At 35.0% G+C, this 19878-nt stretch overlaps 1 protein-coding gene across 3 annotated transcripts in view; it reads left to right on the forward strand.

Annotated features, from left to right (window-relative positions):
• The window catches only part of ARAP2 (ArfGAP with RhoGAP domain, ankyrin repeat and PH domain 2), a 138345-nt gene continuing 118467 nt past the window's right edge, over positions 1-19878 (forward strand). For all 3 annotated transcript variants that reach the window (XM_042808248.1, XM_042808249.1, XM_042808250.1), the window contains exons 1-4: positions 1-133; positions 6150-7205; positions 14199-14269; positions 15212-15291. In XM_042808248.1, coding sequence (XP_042664182.1) covers positions 6337-7205; positions 14199-14269; positions 15212-15291 — 1020 coding nt within the window. In that variant the 5' untranslated portion in view covers positions 1-133; positions 6150-6336. The remainder of the gene's footprint in view (positions 134-6149; positions 7206-14198; positions 14270-15211; positions 15292-19878) is intronic.

The raw sequence follows: 19878 nt of genomic DNA on the forward strand, positions 1-19878 counted from the left end.
AAGGAAGGAAAGAAAGAAAGAAAGCAAGAAAGTGAGCGAGCGAGCGAGCGAGCGGAGAGCCGGAGGAAGAAGAGAAAGCTGAAGCAATCTGACGTCCTGCTCTTCCCCCTTCCCCAACTGCTTTTTGTCAGAGGTAAGCCAGCCTCCGCGGGGTGCGGAGTTTGCGAGGTAGAAGGCAAGGACTGCCCGCCTGCTGCCCTGTGCGCGGCGGCCTGTGAGGCCGGCTCCCCGGGCCGGGCCGGGCCTCCGCGGGCGCGGAGCTTCTCCGCGGGCCGCTGCTGTGATGCTGGAGGTCCCGGTCCCGCCGGCAGCGCGGCGGCCCCGAAAACCGCGCTGCTGGAGGAGCAGCTCTAAAGTGACGGGCGAGTTCATGGTCGAGGCTGAGTGCTTTGGTGCAGGGCATGTCTCAGATGAGCGTCAGATGCCGAAGTTAGAATCTGACGAGAAATAGCTTGTAGGCAGGTAGAAAATAAGGCGTGTGGCTTCCCTCCCCCCCCCCCCCCCCCCTTCCCCCCCGTTCTCTCTTTAGCTTTAATTATTTTAACGGTCTGTATGTAAATGTCATACCAAGGAACAGTGCTCTATTATTGTGTATTTCTTTATGAGTAGTCGTTTTTGTGAAGTTGGACACAAACGGACTTTTGTTAGCTGCTAGCATGTTTCCGGAAATTTTATCAGAAAATGCGTGAAGTTAATTTTGAGAAAGTCCAAGAGCCGCTAGGATGTCCTAGATAGGAAAGACAAAGTGAATGATACAGCCCCCAAATGTTGCCACAGCAACTTGCTAAAGTGTACTCGACCAATTCTGTCTTTAGCTTGCTTATTCATGCCATGCTGTTTCTTACTCTGGAGACTCTGCAAGTTGTTCCACTGGAATTTCTTGCAGTATGAGGTTTGACTCCGAGGTAGTGAAGGGGGCTGAACTTTTCTCTGGACGTGTTCTGAAATAAAAAAGCAAAACAAAAGAAAATTAAAAAGCCCCAAAAAACCTGAAACCAAAACCAAAGAAACTTTTTGTCAGAGAATGTGATTAAAGGTATTTTGTAATTATCCACTATGTTGAACTACACTTAGTAATTTCCTTGCATTTGGAAGGGGAACAGATCAATCAGAATTGTTGCAATCAGTTATCTTGCTCTCAGTTGACCCAAATATTAATGAATTAAGTAACTACTTTAAAATGGTCATTTGAGATATATTTTTTTTTTTTTTAGCATGCAATTAGTATGTTGATTTTTCTGAAAGATCTTTAATGATCTACAACGTTTTCTAGGCCTGTTAATCTTGTCAGTTTGTATGCTGTCAAGTACAATGGGAAAATGAAATCTCTACTGGTAGATTTCATTCTGCTCCATGGTAAAACCTGCTGTAGTGGGTTTTGGTTTTGTTTTGGGTTTTTTGCCAATCTAATCTTAATCTAGTGTGTGGTTTAGCAGAAGCTGGGAGCAAGCCTGAACTTGCTTGTGTTTGTTGAACTGATTGCTTAAAGTGTGATTATCTTCTAAAGGTCTGACATTTTCTTCTTCAAGCTAATATCTGTAGTGATCTTAAAAAGGGATAAAATGAGTCTCACTTGAGTGTTTCTATATTCAACTGTATCTTACTGTTCACACATTTTATTATTAAAAGTTGGATTTTTTTACTTGCTTCAACCTCTGTCTATCTTCCAATCAATGTTGTCTTGAAGACTTCTCAACTTGAAAATCATAAAGTGGAAGAATCATAGAATCAATGGCTTTTCAGGATATTAGATGCAGGTAGTTGTTCTCCATGTGAGGAAAGGTCCTGACAGTTACATATGTTTTTCTGTGCCAGTATTGTAATTTTTCTTTGGTGCTATTTAGCTGTCACTTTTATTCAAAGAAAAAGAACTGTGGTGACCCTCTGAGTTGTCATACCTCCTTCTCTAACCCCCTTCCATAAGATGGAGAAAAAGAAGAACATGAAAATTAGTTTGAAAAGAAGTGTGAGAAACATCATCTTCTGTGAAAGAAAGTTGGATGATCCCATATAAGGCTTGGGATGTGCAACACAAATTGCAGTTCAGACCCTGCCAAAACATTTTCCTGGAAGAAAAGCCCAGATGGTTTCACTTGTATTGTGTTTTTTTTGTTTTTTTTTTTTTTTTTTTTTTTTCACTTAGCTGTTTAAAGGTTTTACCCTTATTTCTGTAAAACTGAATGGTCAAGTATCTTTCAAGAAGCTTGATTTTTATATAAATGCTATAGCATTTTCCTGGTTTTAGTAACCATGTTGAATGATGACTTTGGTCTTGGTTACTCTATATCGGAGAATATGGTAGTAAAGCAAGAATCGGTTTTATTTGAAGCAAGGCCAAATTCCCATTGCTTTTTTTTTTTTTCTTTTTTGATATATATTTCTGTCAAATAGTGTAGGAAAAATCTATTTTGCCTTGCTGCTGAGAGAAAAAGTTTTGTTTTACAGGATGTATGCAACTGCTGCATGTGGGCTAATGTTGAAGGCTATTGTTTACTTAAATTTGTGGTACAATTACGGATGTGAATATATGCATATAAATGTGTATATATCATATATGTACGCTACATAGTTAACGCTATATGAACATTCTTTAGGGTTTGTTATGACTTATTTGTCAATTAAAGCTATGGAAGAGATTAGATTATTTTTTAATTGATATTAATTACATTGAAATAGATTAATATATTGGATAAAGTGGTCCTTGAGTTCTGCTTTTCTGTGTACTGTTTAAGTCTTTAGTAAGGATAAAATATTGTAGGAAATAATTCCAAATTTATCTTCTAGCCTGCAGTATAAGCATTTAACAGTGTACATAAATTTGTTCAGCTGTTGATTACTTGAATCTTCATCTTAGTAGTCATACCAAAACAGGTTTCATTATCATGCTTTGCTCAGACCCGCAGAATATGTGTGACTGTGAACGTACTGGTGTCTAACCCGCTATATACCTAGGCCAGATCTATAGCATGTCTTTATAAATCTTGATGGGTGCATTGGCAGCTTCTGCCGTAGATTACTACAGAAACAGAAAATGGCTTGGGCTTCAGCTTCTGGCAGTGTTGGCATTTTGTGGACAAAAATGTCTTCTCAGTGAACAGTTTTTTCCTTTCTTAGTCTGCTACATTTCATTTATAAAATACACTGCAAAAAGTAATGGATCTTGCAAATTTGGAAACAAATTTTTGCTCTGTTCTAGGTAATCCTCTGCATTGTTATGTGGCTTATACAGTGATGCGTTAAGATCCAAATAACTGATAATACATGACTATTTGAGTTCCAGAAGTAACAACACTGGTGCTGTTCCAAAATAAGCTGTGGGCAAAGCTACTGCATGTAATAAAACCAGTATTTAGATACCGAAAAGAGTGTGTATGGGTATAAATATAAATTTTTGTATAAAAATATGTTTGTAAATACATAACTAAAAGTTACTTTCCTAAGTGTCTTTTTTTGTTACTGCTGAAGGCGGAGTGATTGAGAGAATGATACTGTCTGAAAATAAACACTAACACCTCAGGGAAAAAATACCCAAACACCATCATGAAACCCAGAACTGCCAAGGAAGGTGGAAATGGCTGAGATAAACAATTGCAGCTCCAACATTAGAACACTTAGACTGATATGCTAACATTGCAGGAGTTTTAGATATTTGAACATGTGTTTGGTTTTTTTATTTTGGATTTTTTTTTTTTTTATTAATGTTACATGAAACACTGTTCTCCGGCACAAACATTGCCTGCCTTGATACTTCTTGCCCACTTCAGTAATTTTGGTACTAATTATTTCTCATTCTGTACTCAGAATATATATCAACTTCTAACTTCTTCAGAGACTATATATTTATATTTGTACTTTTCAGGGTTTAGAGATGGGTGGAGGCTGTACTGCTGAATTTTATCTTTTATGGCTAGAGGCTTCCATGAAGAGCTTGAGGAAATGCTGATGTTTGAAATTTTTAAAGGAACGATGAGTGTTTAGATAAGTACTTAGATTGGGAAAGGACAAAGTTAAAATCCAAAAACTGATTGTTAATCGGTGTAGCACAATCCAAGGCTTTTTGAACTTAAATGACTTGAGAATCTTTTAGCTAGAGTTAACTCCCTAACAAACTTCATCTCTCTTGAGAGGTTGATATAGGATTGACCTATAGAGTTCTCTCTCTAAAAAGTTTTAACTGTGTGAATTTCATATTCAAGATAATAAGTCACTTCTCAGATTTGTGGACTGTGATCAAAGCTGATAAAAACGTTGCCCCAAAAATTAAATTAAAGAGATTAGCAGGAATCCAAAGACTTATTTTCAATAATGGAACATTTATAGTAAGTGTGCTGTGTTGATTTTTACATCTTCCAGAAAAATGTAAGTTTGTTCATCTTCTTTTTTTTTCTTATTACGTCACATCTATAAATACGTGTATATATACATGATGTAAGTATAAGGAGATTTTTTTCCCCTGTTTTTGATTACCACTTTTTGGAAATGTGGGAGCAACAAAGATATTTACAAAATTTTGCAAGAAAAGACTTCTGCTGAAGTCTTGGTTGGGTTATTTAATAATTTATTTTGTAATCTTAATAAAGTACAGTCACCAATAACAGTGATAACAGTTGTGTTCCATCCAGTGAATGATTTAAAATTCATATTTATTTGTATATGGCTTTGGGGAATGAGTAGGGGCATAAAGATTTATTTATGACTGCTTTTCTGAATAATGACGTAATTATTCAAAAGACATTGGGGGAATCTTACAGGAAGGGGTTTTATCATTTGTTGGATGAATTGATACAGTACAAAAGTAGAAAATCTTTTAAGCTTCAATTCTAGATCATAATTAGAGCCCTTCTTGTCAGGAAATATTTTGAAGAATAAGGTATCAATGCCTACTACCAGAGATATATTCTGGGCATATGATTTCTTTTATTTCTAATTGCTATTTAAGTCTTGGGCTCTTCGACTGAAGCTGTTCATTCTTTTCTAGGCTGCTTAAGGCTAGTACTTGCATGCCAGGACAGCTGCTAGTCAGCAGGTTTCCCTAAGGCCAAATTACTCTTTATACAGGAAGAGGGAGGTGAAAAAACCTGTTGACTGCTGCTGATTTGAAACCTTCTCTAAAGAAGTGCGATTTCAGGCTATCTCAAACACCTTCAGAATAGTACCTTCTCTGTCAGCTTTGGATTTTGTAAATCATGAATCTGGATATGTCTCTGAAAGAAGGAAGAACTCAAATAGGTGGATTCTGGAGAGTGCAAGAGCTGTGTTGGAAAATACTGAGGAAAGACTGTCATAAGCACTTGACATACCAAATGACCCCACTGTAGAGACCAGAACTTGCCTGTGGGGTTATGCCTCTGCTAGTGTTTGTGGCCAAGGGAAAACTGCTTCCTTGACAGAGTTGAAAAACTAGTAGTTACCTGTTTCCTGTTTTCCCTTGTGACAGTTCTTTGAAGGGCCTGATCTTCAAGACATTTTATCACCTCCATAGCTTTCTGCCTGTAGTTATTTAAACAATTATGGCACTTCTCCCCACCCCCAACATGCTCAGAAATGAAACTACCTTTGTAAACTATTTTATTGGTTACAGTACTTGTTTAGTTGGATTCTCAGTTGAAGAGGGCCTGAACCCACAGTTCACATAGAATGCTCTAGCCAGTCATTTTTCCTTTTTCCCACTGAATCTGTGTTTCTATGCTAAAAAGAGTTTAAGGTTCAGAAGGTAAGGGAGTAGAAGCCCTATGCTGTAGTTAATGGGTGCTAGCGTGGGAATAGGAAAGCTCTGGGTTCCAGCTCTGGTATTAGATAACTTCCCACTTCCCCCCTCCCACCCCCCCCACCCCTTATGTCCCCCTTATGTGCATGTGTGTAGATAAGTGGTTCATCTCTTAACCGTACGTTTTAACATCAACTACTAGGATTATCTGTTTCAAGACTGTGTTACTTGTGCTGGATTAAGACTTTGATTTCTCTATTCTCTTTATACAGGCCAAGATAAAAGGATGAAGAGGTTATGTTGTTTACCCTCCTTGAATTTTTCATATATAAGCAATGTAAAAATGATACTGTACAAATGACAGGGAGCCTATCAGAATTTTATTTAAGATTAATGTGGATTTGGGCAGGAATCTTTTTAATGGTCTTTTTCTTTTTCATAGGTTTGCTGTCTATAAAAAAAAAAAAATGTTTGAACTGAAGAAACTTGAAGTGTCTTGAATAAACTGATACTCTCTATTGGCTGGCTGACACCACATTTAGAGAGCTTTGTTACTAGTGAATATGCATGCATCCTGACGATATTTCTACATGACTGTGTGAGGCAACATTCGGAATGAAGCTGTTATCATGTCATCCACAGGCAGTGGCACTAATATTGAAGAATTCTTGGTCAACATCAACTTGGGGCAGTATCTTCCTAACTTTAAAGAATATGGCTATAACATTGTGACAGATTGCTTGGGGATAAATAACAGTGTCCTTCAGCAAATGGGAGTATTGCCTACAGGGCACCGCAGAAGGATTCTAAAGCAATTGGACACTGCTTTTTCAAAAATGCAAGGAAATTCTCTTGGCTGTGAAAATCTAAAATTCAAAGACTTGAAAGGTTTAGAAGAAAAACATTATTTGTCCTCAGATCAGGATTCTCCAATAAGCAATTCAAGCGTAGATGGGACTAGCTTGATACCTGCAACATTGTCAGAACAACTTCTTAATAAAGCTTACATTGATAAACAAAGGTTTGAACTCACAGAGCAAGACTTATCGAAGGCAAATGATGATAGCTTTATGAATTCAGATTTTTCTAGTTTATACCAGAATTCAGACAGCATACTTAAAGCTATCAATCTAAGTGGAAGCATTAAGACAAATACTCAGATGGAAACATCACTGGAAGAAGCTGCTGCATACCAAGCTGATGAGGACTTGGCTGGCCATTTGACATTTCATCATTCTCCTTCTTCATTTGCTCATTCATATGAGACAAAATACAATGAAAACAAACATCTGATGTTTGCAGATGAGGATGATTTACCTGATTGTGAGCCAAATTCTCCATTCTTTAAGTTTAAAGGAGAAATGATAGACAATGATTTATATGGTTCTTATACACAAAATTGCATGAAAGTATTTCCAAGAGCAAGCCGGTCTTTTATATTAAGGCATCGACCTGTACCAGAAATTCCCAAATCAAGAGAAGTTCAAGTTTCATCAAGGTAACTGCTTTTTCTTTTAATGAAGACTAGCTATCATTGTAGAAATTATGGATTGAGGTTTCTTGCAGGTTTTTTTATGTCATTTTTTGGTGGAATTTTTTAGTATGTGCTGTAAATACACTGGAACTGGTATGAACGCTGCCAGATTAATTGAAGGAGGATTAAGCTTCAATGAAGTTAGAAGTGCAAATGAGAGCATAAAGGGAGATTTTAGAACAGTGTTTCCTTATAACCTCCCCAATCATCTTTGTGTCTACTTATTTTCAAAGGAAGGAATCTTTATTACTTCAGGTATAACCTTTGTTTTTTAAAAAACCGAACCCTATATCAAGCATTTTTTAAACTTAATCTGTATTCTGTTAAAATGGGGAAGAATGGAAATACACAAGTGTTACAAAACCAAGATTGAAAAATAATAGAAAAAGCTATTGAATCTATTCCAAACCAAATCATTGCTGCTGATGTTAATTAGACCTTAGCTCCAGTGTTTCTGATGAAATTCTGACCCATCACAGGAAAATTATGATTTCAAGAGGGCTAAAAATTCACTCTTAAGTATAAAAATCTATTTTTATGATTAGATAACAATTACTGTGAAACACAAGCGTTCAGGTTGTATCTTAGTAACTTTTAAGGCTGTATCTTAGTAACTTTCAAGAGATACTGCTCTTGGAAAATACAAGTTTATTAAGTTTTACACACCTACACCTATTTATGTAGATTTATCTAAAAAGTGGGGCAAAACTTAGAAAGTCCTTCTTGTCTGTTTTGTGCATTGTATGGTGTGGCCACCCTGTAAACAAAGCATGATGTATCTGATATGACTGCATGCATGGGCATAATAAGATGCTTACATGAGAATCTTAAGTCTCAGCCTTAAAGCACATAAAATTTACGTATAAATATAAATATGTAAGTTTTTGTTTTAAATTAGAATAGGATATTTCATGGAGGAGGAAATTAAATTATACTGTGGGTCTAAATTAGGGACTTTTTTCATGATGGCTCTTAGATTAGTTTCTAAACTGGTTGTCGTTTAACTGTTAAATCAGAGAATGAATGCAACCAGTTTGTCCTATTAGGTGTTGTCTTTTGCTGGTGTTCTCATAATAACAAAACTTTAGCTTTTAACAATGCTTGTAGTATAAAAATATTTTTGAGTCATTCCAGGAGGAAAAAAAGAAATGGAAAAAGGTACATTGAAAAAAAAAAAAAAAAAAGAAGAATAGATGTGGGAGGTTTTCAGAGTTTACGGAATCTTTATAAGGATAGTTCTATGCAGCATTGGTGAGGATAGTATTGGATAGAATCCAGTAAATTTTGTTGTGATAAATTGCATAGGAGAATTTGAATTTGTTTCAAAATATTTGTGTGATGTAGGTGTGGATTTTTCTTCCTTCAGAATGGTCGAATTCATAATTTTGAATCTACAGATTAGTGAGTAGCACTTACTGCCTCGAATAGACATTAGTTTTTGTTTCTTGTCTTGCTAAAATATGATGGGATGTAGACGAAAAGGTCTAATGCTAGAACTTAACTCCAGGCCTATCTTTATGAAAGTAATATTGTTAAAAATAATAGCCACTAGATATGCAGTTGATGACAATATGACAGGCTGTGTAAGCAAAGAATATCTCCCCACAGATTAATTTTGGATATATTTGGTTCTATTAAGTATAAGCTTTTACTTGTCATGCCGGTCAAATGTCTTAGTGAAGAAAAATTCATGCAAAGGCACATGCAAAGTTTTGTTGGTGTAGCTATATCCAAATCATTATGTTGTGCTCTTTTTTTTCTTAGTAATTTTTTTTTTTTAAATCTCAAGCTATGCCTGGAAGGGACATGTCTGAGAATGTTTTGTATGTATCTTGTCTTTTTCATCTGCATATCTCAGCAGTTAGAAACATCATTAGCAAGTTTATACATGTCCTAAATGCGGAGTTTTCCCAGCATTTATGTGTTTCTTTTAGATTATTGAAGGAAGTCAACATTAAATGTTGTAATACAAATGTTTGAGCAGATGGAGAGGCAAAGATTCTTTGTAACAATTAAGACATTTTTGTGTGCCTTTAAAAATGTTTCATCAGTGCCTTCTAAATCACCAAAAAATTATGCTTGTTGAAACTTAAATATAAACATCTTTCAGTGAAGAGTAGCTTTATGTAAGCTTTTGTAGAGTGATTATCCATGCTTCATATAATAAAACTATTTCTGCTGAGCTGAAATGGGAATTTCATCTTAAAATATAACAATAACTATCTACTAAAGAGTACTCTAAATGTCTTTTGAGAAACAATCATCCAGTAGAGAGAATATGCTATATTTGTAATCTTACCACCATTGAAGTAAATCCTCTAAATCCCAGTCTATTAGTGATTGATTATGTGACTGGGTCACTAACTTCATTACCCACCGTTTTGATTTGTGAGTTTCATCTTGTTTTCTTCATCTTAATGCTCATTATAATAATATAGAAATCCTGCAGGACCAGTATCAGTCTGTCAGGGGAATATCAAGGCTAAACCAGAACTTCAAAACAGAACTTAAACTTCACAGAAACATTCTTGATAACCTTGCTGGTTGTTTTTTTAGAGGCAACGAATCAGTACAGAACTTCAGAATGGCAGCTTCATCCTTATTACGTTGTGTAAAGGTGTATTCCATAGAGGCAGAGAAATCCTGCTGAAATCATCTGGGAATCCCAGCATTTCCTTCTAGTCATTCATGGATATTAGACATTAAATTTTTATGCAAGGAAATGCTTTTGTCATGATCTCCTATGTTACTTCTGGCACAACAAGTTCACATGGTGCGTCTCCTTGTGCCTCTTAGTAGTGCTATGACTGTGTCACTTTTTGTTACTAATAATGTGCTTGTCTCTTTTGCAATTCTGTGTGCTTCCCTGTGCCTCAGTTTTGCTCCTGGCTCTTGCTTGTAACAAAACACACCATCAGCTGGTAAAACACTATATCATTTTAGAAGTTGGAAATATTTTGGTTTTCTTTCTTCTTTGAAGTATATGTGGCATCACTGTAGTACTGAGGGGTGCAGAATTAAAAAAAAAAAGTGACACATACACAGTGTTCTTGATAGTGGGGTTATTGTGAAAATTTTAGCAGTGTTTTTGGTTGATCAGTATTGAAGGGATGTGTAGTTATGCTAGATTCTTGTCAGTCAAACTTTTCCTTCTTACAACACTATGAGCTTTCTGTTGATACAGAATTAATAAAGATCACTTGAAAAGTGTTTAAAAGAACTGGAATTGTTAAGGTGATTGCAAATCATCTTCTAAAATTGAAATAATATGCATCCAAAATGTCTTTATTAGACAAAGTCATTGCCCTTTCTGAGACCCTGCCTTTTGTATTTGAGAAGTCTTAAATTTTTAATATGGTTCCCAGTCATGTGGTGGAACAGAACAAAGGGTTAAACACAGTGGATTGAAAGTTTCATGGTCTCTCTTGATACTTTTGGTTTAAGTGACTTCTTCCTTACAGACATGAGTGAAAAATTAAGGCTTTTGTAAGACAAAATAGTGAAAGTAATGCAGTGGATGGACTGAATAACTGATGTGCCTTCAGCTCAAGGTTAAAGATAAGTATAGACATAGTTTCAGAGGTTTTGGATGATGTCATTTAGCAGTCAGTCTTAAGTGAAATAGCTACTGTTGCATCATTCAGAGCAACAATCTGTTCAAAGAAAAAGTTTAAGCAGATTTATAGCATGGTATACCTGTTTGTTACAGAGAATGCTACACGGATAAATTTTCTAGCTAATGAACTCTATATACTTCTAGATTTTTTTTTTTTTTTTTTTTTTTTGTATCTCCCCAACTTTGTTACTTGTATTGTTCAGTAGTGGGATTGCTCTAATTCTCTATTAAGAGAAATGAGAAGAAATAGATCAGAAGTAATTGTGGAGAACATGCTGCTTTGGGGGGAAAATGTAAATAAATATAATATAAAATCATGTTTGGCCTGAGCAGGTACTATTTGTTTTCTGCAACTGGCAGATCCTATGGTTGAAACTTCTTGCCTGGTCCTGATATTCTTTAGACTCCATGTCTTAACATATAAGTGGTCAAGATTGATAATGAGGTGCCCAAGCTGGTGCTGCTGTGTGTCTCTACTCTGTTCTGTCACAGAAAGCAATATTTTAGGAGAGAGGAGTTGCTCCCCATCTTTTCCTGTGGTCAAGTATCACCATCAGTTTACTTCTGCAAGCAGTCTGTGAACCCCAAGGCTCAAACACATCATGGAAGAGCACTTTTGATGTATTTGCCGTGTTGGGAGGGTTAGCTCTTTAGATATAAAAGAAAACATGCTTTGAATGAGTTTGAAAACAAAAGCTTCATTCATTTAAAACACGTAGTAAATGAATGCCAATAAAGACTTTGAAGCACTGCGTGCTTGCACTGACCTCTCTCCCTCACTTTATTTGTGAGGTGACAGGAGTATACTGAATAAAACAGCTCAGCCCAGTGCAAAGCTCTTACCTTTCCAGTCTCTCAGCTTTTAGCAAGACCAGTCCCTGCCTCATCACACCCTTTCATCCTGTTTATGCATGAGGAAAGAGCAGTGGGGAAGAGTATGCAGCCTGAGCTGCATCCAATACCTCTTAAAATATGAAAATAGTGCGTCTTAATCCCCACAGTTGTAACAAAATGATGATTTAATTGAAATTATTATTACATCTTTGTAAAATTGGCACACTTTGTGATTGGCAGGCTGCTTGCACTAACTTTCTTTTAAAGAGCAAAATAAAGATCATTAATCTGAAGAGGTATTACATTTTGGAAATGGTTAAGGAAAGTTATAGATTTGTATAGATATAAGACTTTTTTCAATCTTATTTGCCCCCAAAGAAGTCTTCAGTATTTTTCTGTCTTTTATTCCAGGTATTCAATTTGTAGAATAACTAGCTAACTGTAGCTATTCTATTGAGCGTTGACAAATTATTATCATTGTATAGTTTGCACTGTATGTTGTTTGTTACAGATAATCTTTCAAGCAGACATTCAAAGTAAATTTGTGTAATTTCTTTTATATTTTGAAATATTTCTTATTTGACATAGATTAGAACTTTGTTTTCCAAAAATAACAAAAGTTTTATTTCTCACTGCTGGAAAAATACACTGTAGTTTGCTTACTAGCAGGTTTTCTTGTCTTGTACACTTACATGTAAGTACCTATTCAAAAAAGAATACACAAGTCCTGAAAAATATATGAATTTTAAAAATGCAGGTCCTTGTAAGCTGATTTGTTATTTTTAATTTCCTGGTGAATTTATCTTCACTCGTTGCTATTGTCATTATCCACTTTTAAATCCATCCACACTGAAACTAAGCCAATGACTCACTGTTTTACATGAAGAAGAAAACCATTATTTTAAAAGCTTTTTGAGTCAAAGCTGCTTATCTGTATCTCTAATTTATTTTAATGCCATTAATACCCTTAAAAAAACTCAACCTAGCAACAAAAGAAATCTGGTCTTTGTGAAAAAAGAGTTTTTTGTAAGCATACTAGGTTCTTTAAAATTAGGTTAGTTCAAATGCATGGAGTTAGTTTGCTAATGTAGCTTCAGAAGATGTTACTACATCAATTATAGTAAAATGTATGAAGAAACACAGACTTTAAAAGTATTTGCTGTGTATTTTTTGTAATTGTAACTCAGGGGTGTAAGCAGTTATTTATGGGAGCTAGGCCATGATCCACCTCTACTGGCCAAACTCACCTTGTGTTTTCTAAACCCAGGATTTTACAAAATATAATTGAGGAACTTAATTGATATAAGATGGATAATATTTGAAATATCAAGTAACTTTATAAGGTATGGCCTTTGTTTTGAATTTGATCTAATAATTTGTTTGGGACAGATTTAGGCATGGATTAAAAATAATATGAAATAGTAGTTCATAAATGTATGCCTTCTGTCATAGAGAGACATCAGCCTCTAACATGGAGTAATTCAACTTGGACTTCCTGGGACAGTATTTCTAAAGTTTTGAATATAGCTAATCTTAGAATAAGATTTCTCGGTATGTCAAGTGGGGAAACAAAAATTAGGAATATTGCACAGGGATCCCTATCTCTGTTATTTCAAGCAGAGAAAATTAAGAGGAAAATTTATTAATTATACATGTTAACAGGGGAGATCAGAGCTTGTCTAAAACCAGCTCTAATACAGGCTGCTAGAGTAGTGACGATGGGTTAGAAATGTACTAATTCAGGCATATTTGTTCTTGTGTTGTTATTCCAAAGCTGCTGTCTCAGCCTGAAATCTCAATAATAATAATTGGAAAAATGTGATCTTTAGCAGCATGATGAGCGCCCCTATCCATGAAATTGCTGAATTACTTAGGAGCCAGCACACCACCAATACTAAAGTAATTTTTTTTGTTGTGTATGGGGTTACATTCTTATCTATCTACACAATGTGCAGTGACAGTCACAGGCAGTTGCAATGCAATGTTGTTTATGTCTCGGATTGAAAACTTTCTGGGAAAAAATGCACTTTAGGAAATGAAGCTTTACAGCATTTTTTTTTTTAGTGGTTGAGAGTGTGTTTTGTCTGGATTTGCATGCCCAGGCTTTCCTTGAGCTTAATGTTAAATTAGACTTTTGTAGTCCATCCTTCTTTAAATACAGTCACTGGTAATTGGTATGAAGGAGAAGAGAAGGTAGAAGATGGGGGAAGAGAGGGGGATCTCCATGCTTCCCAGAAATCTAAATGTATCATAAGGTCAATTCAAAAGAACAACAAAAATACTCCAAACTGAAATGTGCTCAGATCAGAGAAGTATTCCATGTCATAAAGGGAGGAAAGCACATTGTTAGGTGACTTTTAAATTAAATCAGAAAATTTCCCAAGACTTAAAATTTACTATTTCTGTATTTGTATATAATTTTAATAGTTTAACTATATAAGTTGTTTTTTCTTCATTTGTGGGAAATTTCACTTAATGTTTTCATTTTGTGTATTGTTTTGTTCAAGTTCCCTTCAGAGAAGAAGAAATGTGGATCTTGAAAATATTTCTTGCACTGGGAGGCACATTTCACAAAACAGTGAGTTAAGCATGCTGATATTTACATCTTGAATATTGAGATAAAAGAAACTTCAGAGCAGAAGTTGCCTAAAATGAGTATTTATTTTAAGAAATCCTGTGCATCTGGAAGGTTTGGAAAAAGTGATGTATTGTAATAGCAGGGCATTTAACCACTTCTGCATTTTTACTCAGTTTTTGTTTATGAACTAATAAAATTAAAATTAGAAATTAGTCTTTTAAAATTAGTCTTTAAACCTCATTTATTTTAATATACTATTTTAGACTACAGTAGTCTAAATTTCTAAGATTAGATCAAGATTTTTTAAGCAGAGTTATCCTTTTCTTGAAAGATATAAGGACTGTATTCCTGACTAATGCTACTTGATTTGTTGGTTAGTGCTCATAGCTTCAGGAAATAACAGAAAATTATTTGTATTAAATAGTTTACCGGAAGAGTTTAGAAGTCTTGTGCAGTCAGTTGTAAACAAAAGTTCTTTCATATTCTAGAGTTATATCTTGTTTGAAGTTATGCATATTAATTTCAGGCAAATACTTGGTGACAAAGTGCAGATTGGACACAAATGAGTTTTTGTGGGGATTTTTTTTTTCAAAGTCAGAATACAGGACTCTTTGGAGCTATTGGAGCTATTGCTCCTAAGAGTATGCAACAAAAGTTGGTGTTTTTTTTTTTTTAACTTGATGCAGTGTAGTAGAGGTAGAAAAGGATGCTTGTATGCAGGTTATATCCAAATTATATAGTAATAGTGGTAGTGTCTTAAGGGACAAAACATGTCTGGAGTTCAGTTAGTAATGGGAAATTGTTTCTTGTTCTTCAAATTTTTTTCTGAGAAGGACAGAGAAATCACAAGCAGAAAAATCTATGTCCCTTGTTGATTTTATTAGTACTTTAGTAGAGCATTGCACTGTATGACTTGGTATTTATTTATTTTTTTGCTTTAAGAAACTTTCACAGAAGAAAAGCCACCTATCATCTCTCCTTACGGGGAAACCTTTATTTGTGACAACCCTAAAGACGCAAAAGTAAGTTGAGAAGTCTGGATATAAATAGTTTATCTTCACTTTAATCTTCATGTTATGTATTGTGTACTGCCCTTAATTCTGTTTTACTCTGCTTTTTTAGTTCTCAGTATCTTTTCTGTCTTTTTAGGTACATGCAAAAGGTTTATAGTGTAAATATTTGTGGACTAGTGACTTTTCTTAATCTTTAGATATGCTTTGTACTGTTCAGTAGTAATAGGAAGCTGTGGTGTGTGTTGGGTTTTTTTGGTTTTGTTTTTCAAACAAGATAGGACAGATAACTGACCTATTTTTTTTTTTTCCCCCCCAAATGCCCAGAGCTGCCATATCAAATGCAAACCAGTAAATGACATGCAACTGCAGACTACCCTAATGCCCTTCTTTTACATTCTTAGGTACAGCAGTATATTGTAATACTTCGTGCCTAAGTGAGGTTAAGTGATGGGTGACTATTACAATTGACTAGTAAAGGTGGCTCTTCTTTCTTCTGATAATTTCAGATCAACACTGGGCATCTCTACACAGTCTTGTGTATATCCTATGAAAACAGTTTACATGTTAGCTTAGATGATCTAACGGCCACTTTTGGTCATACCCTTTTTAAATTCCTGTATATGAAAGCTCTCAGGACTTCTGATATTTTTCATCCATCCCTTAAATCTGCAGTATACCTAGAAAGCCACTTCTGTTGTAGGATTCTCTGAAGCAAACATTTTTGTTGGGGTCAGTAATTGATGGTGTGATTGTTGTAGATGACCTGTGGTCAGACTTCTGAATCATGTGGAGATCTGGGAGATAAATTAGCTTACTGAGGCATCTGCCAAATCAAATGCCTTGAATCCCAGCTCCTGCTTCTGTCTCAGAAGGATGCAGATCAGAAGCTGTTGATTCTCTGATTGCTTGCACTTGTCCCAGCTGATCTGAAGCCATAGAGGTAGAGAAAACAGTAAATTACACTTGATTTCTGTTCTGATCTTCACTCTAATGTTTCACTTTTTAAACTGTTGACTAAAATGAAAGCTACTCAAACGGATGCCTAGGATTATTTTTCCCCAGTTTTAATTTGTTGACAATTGGTTTGTGAAAATAAATGGTTCAAATTTAATCTTCTAATGAGAGTGGTTTTAGAAGCATAAAAATGATGTCTATTTTTGGTGAGTACTTTCTTTTCTCTGGAAATACGTTTTGCTTTTTTTTTTTTTTTTTTTGACTTTTTGAGGAGGTACAAGTAAGTTCATGTCTTGTTTCTCCTTCTAGTTCTTGTTTTCTGCATACAAAAGTGGCACTTGAGCTTTTTTTTTTTTTTTATTTCCTTGTGTACAATGTCTTGTCTGTGCTAGTTACTGTTGTCTGTGCCAATGTCTTTAAAAATTCAAAATTTAACTTCTTTGTAATTAGTTCAATGTGATAAACAGGTTTTCTAGAAGTTTCCTACCTTCTTGTTACTTCTTAGCATTACTCTATTCATTTAATTGAAATAGCTGATTATAAAAAAGCATACCCAGGAAGGTTGTCATCAATCTTTCTTAAATGACAAAGGCACCAAATAAAAAAATACTATGCTGTTAAACTGGATTAACTGCTTGAAATGAAATTGCTATTTCTGCTGGTTGTAGAATCACGAATAATGCAGTACATTATAACATACTTCCCCTGATCTGATCACTTTCATGTAAATGAACAGCTTTTTGAGTTATATTTATCAAATACCTGTTGGAAACTTCATAGTTAATTTTAGTTCCATTAGAACTTAATATCAGACAAAGATCATAAAGAACAGCCATAAAACAAAGGTCCTAAGATAGCTTCTACTTCCAGATTTCTTTCAGTAGGTATCAAGTATCCTAGGAATAAATAAGAATGTTTAGATAACACTGTAAGTATCTGAGATTTTAGGGCTTGAAACTGCTGCTTCATTTTAAAAGATAAACTACATTCTTATGTAAAGTTATCTATAGACAAGAAAACATAGCAAATTGTAATACCGACTGACTGAAGTTTGTTCTAAGGGCTTACAAGTTGGCCATTACCCTTATTCCTGTTTTGCTGGTGTAAAGAAGAAAAGGCTTTTATAGGCTTTTATAAAGGGAGTGCCTGTAGAAATAAGTAATGAGTCACTACAGGCTGGAGGTGAACATGAGTGAACATGGAATTAAAGTTATAAAGAAAATATGCTTTTGACTTGGGTCAGGAAGAAAGACAACTAGAAGCAGAAACCTCTAAAGAGCAACCTGAGGAAGGAACATTATTTTTTTAATATTGATTTTAAAATAACACAAATAAAAATCCAAATGTTTCAAAGCTGATTTATTGTGCCCAACTGAAGAGTCAAATATATTAGAATTCCTTCACAGAAAAACTGAATATTCTAAAAGGAGGAATTTATCGTTATGGACCTGTTATAAAATTGTATTGCTAAACCATGATTCAAAAATCAACCTGAGGAGAACTGTGTGACATTAGCTTTAATAGAAGACTAAGGTAGTTTCTCTTACGGAAGATGCCTGTTCTGAATGGCATTGAGTCTATTTAATATAGCCTCAGTCCTGATACTCCTCACAAAGTCTCTGTTTTAGCATTCATGTTTCCTGATGATGTTGTGATCAGCAAGACTACCTGTTAGAAAAAGCTAAAACCAAAAATATATCTGAAATTAGGGGATTCTTAGAGTTGCAAGTAGGCACTTCCCTCTGTCTTGGATCTAGAAGCCAGATTTCTTCCTTAAGGGTAGGTGCTTCTTATGCATAAGAACAGTACATTTTTAGAAACTGTTTCTGTGTGATATATATCTATACCTATCTTTTAAGAAATACTCCTTATAAGGTGTCTGCAGGAGAAAATGCTGCTGCTAAATACCTTTGTATAGTACCTCAGAGATTTGCAGGAGGTGGGAGATGAGAGTGTTGTCTTGTCTTGAGTCTGAGCATCTTGCAAAGTAGTTCTGTAAACAACACATTGGAAACTCTTGGGACTGAATTTGGGTGAAAGATATGTCTTCGTGAGCAAATATAACTCCCTGTCTCCACAACTAGTCTTCGTTTGTGGGCTTCTACATTTTTAAATCTACTGGCAATAGAAGTGCGTTTTTTTATTATTGCTTAGAAGTTCTCAGGCTCCTTGAATTCACTTGCCCAGGTGCTGAAGATTGTGGAGTGGGCACAAGCAGGACATAAAACCGTTATTGTAATAGTTCATGAAAGGGAAGAAAAGGTACTACCATGTATCTTCAGTGGCTATGGTGTTTGCAGTTGCATCCTGATAAGTAAATTAAGATAAAAAATACTGACTGTTTTTACTCTGAAGATGCTTCCTGGGCGATGATATTAACCTCTTCACTATTGTGTATGAGTGGGCCAGTGCCATTTCTCCTGTTCTCGTGAGATTCCAGTCAGCGCAAGCATTTGATGAGCAGTGGGCAGGTTGCTTTTGAGTTTTTTGTTTTGTTTATTTACAAGGTGTATGGATGTTTTGGTTTTTTATTTTTTTTTTTTTTTTGTCTCATCATTGATGCTACAACATAATAGTGTGGAGTGTGGGTGGTGGTGTTTGTTGTGTTTTGGTGTTTTTTTTTAATGAAAAATGGATCTGGCTGGCAGAGGAAGACAGACTGTTCACATAGGTTTATCCTAGCAGCAGTTTGTGATTTCCACAATTTTTGCTGCAGTGTACACATACTCAACTTTGGGCTGTGTGCTTTTTTCTAAGTTTGCCTTTTCATGTTGCCAAGGTACAGCCCTCAAGTACAAGATGAGGTACTGCTGCTCAGAAAACAAATGGCAACCATTGTGAAAGCTTATCCACTTTTTTTCTTCCACCCTTCAGCTTTGTGACATACACATCAAAGCATAAATGAGTAAATGAAAATGCTTCCATCAGAAAGCAAGGTGGTGTTGTTTTCTGTTTTTTTTTTTTTTTGTTTGTTTGTTTGTTTTTTTTTTTAAAGGAAGATAGATGAGTATTGAGAAGCTTAATAACACAATATGATTGTCAGATCAAGTTTAGGAAATTTGAAATGTAATGTTCTTGAAGTGTTAACTTTGACATTTTGTACACTGCAAGCAGTTAGTGATAAAGATTTCTAAACAAACATTAATAAATGTGCCTTTTGGAAAGAAGAGCTTGGCAAGAAAACAAGAGATAGATTCGATATGGCTGAGTTCAGTATTACTGTAGAAAATTGAATTTACCATTATTTTTATATTTAGTATACTGTGAAGGCTGTACATTTAATTCAGAGAAGTATTGATATGAAAATAGACTAGCAGTGGCAAACCATAAGTGGTATACTTAACCAGCATGCAACATGTGGCTCTTGAGCTTAAGAAAATTTCAAGGTAAAAATGATATTTAGTTGTGCTTCAGGAAAAGTGAGAACTCTGATATTTCTACGCACTGATTTTTTTTTTTTTTTTTATCTAATTTGTTTATATCAAGTATTTTGGACTATGCTCAAATGTTTTATATGAATACTGTTATTTAAAATGGAAATACTGAAAATAACATTTCTTAGAATACTTCTAAAAACATGATCTTTCATATGCATATTTGAAAATGTGTCAAAGAATAGCGTTGCTAGTTAGGCTGTTGCTT

Source organism: Tyto alba, unplaced genomic scaffold, assembly GCF_018691265.1.
Source record: "Tyto alba isolate M040663 unplaced genomic scaffold, T.alba_DEE_v4.0 Super-Scaffold_6, whole genome shotgun sequence".
Classification (NCBI taxonomy): Eukaryota; Metazoa; Chordata; class Aves; order Strigiformes; family Tytonidae; genus Tyto; species Tyto alba.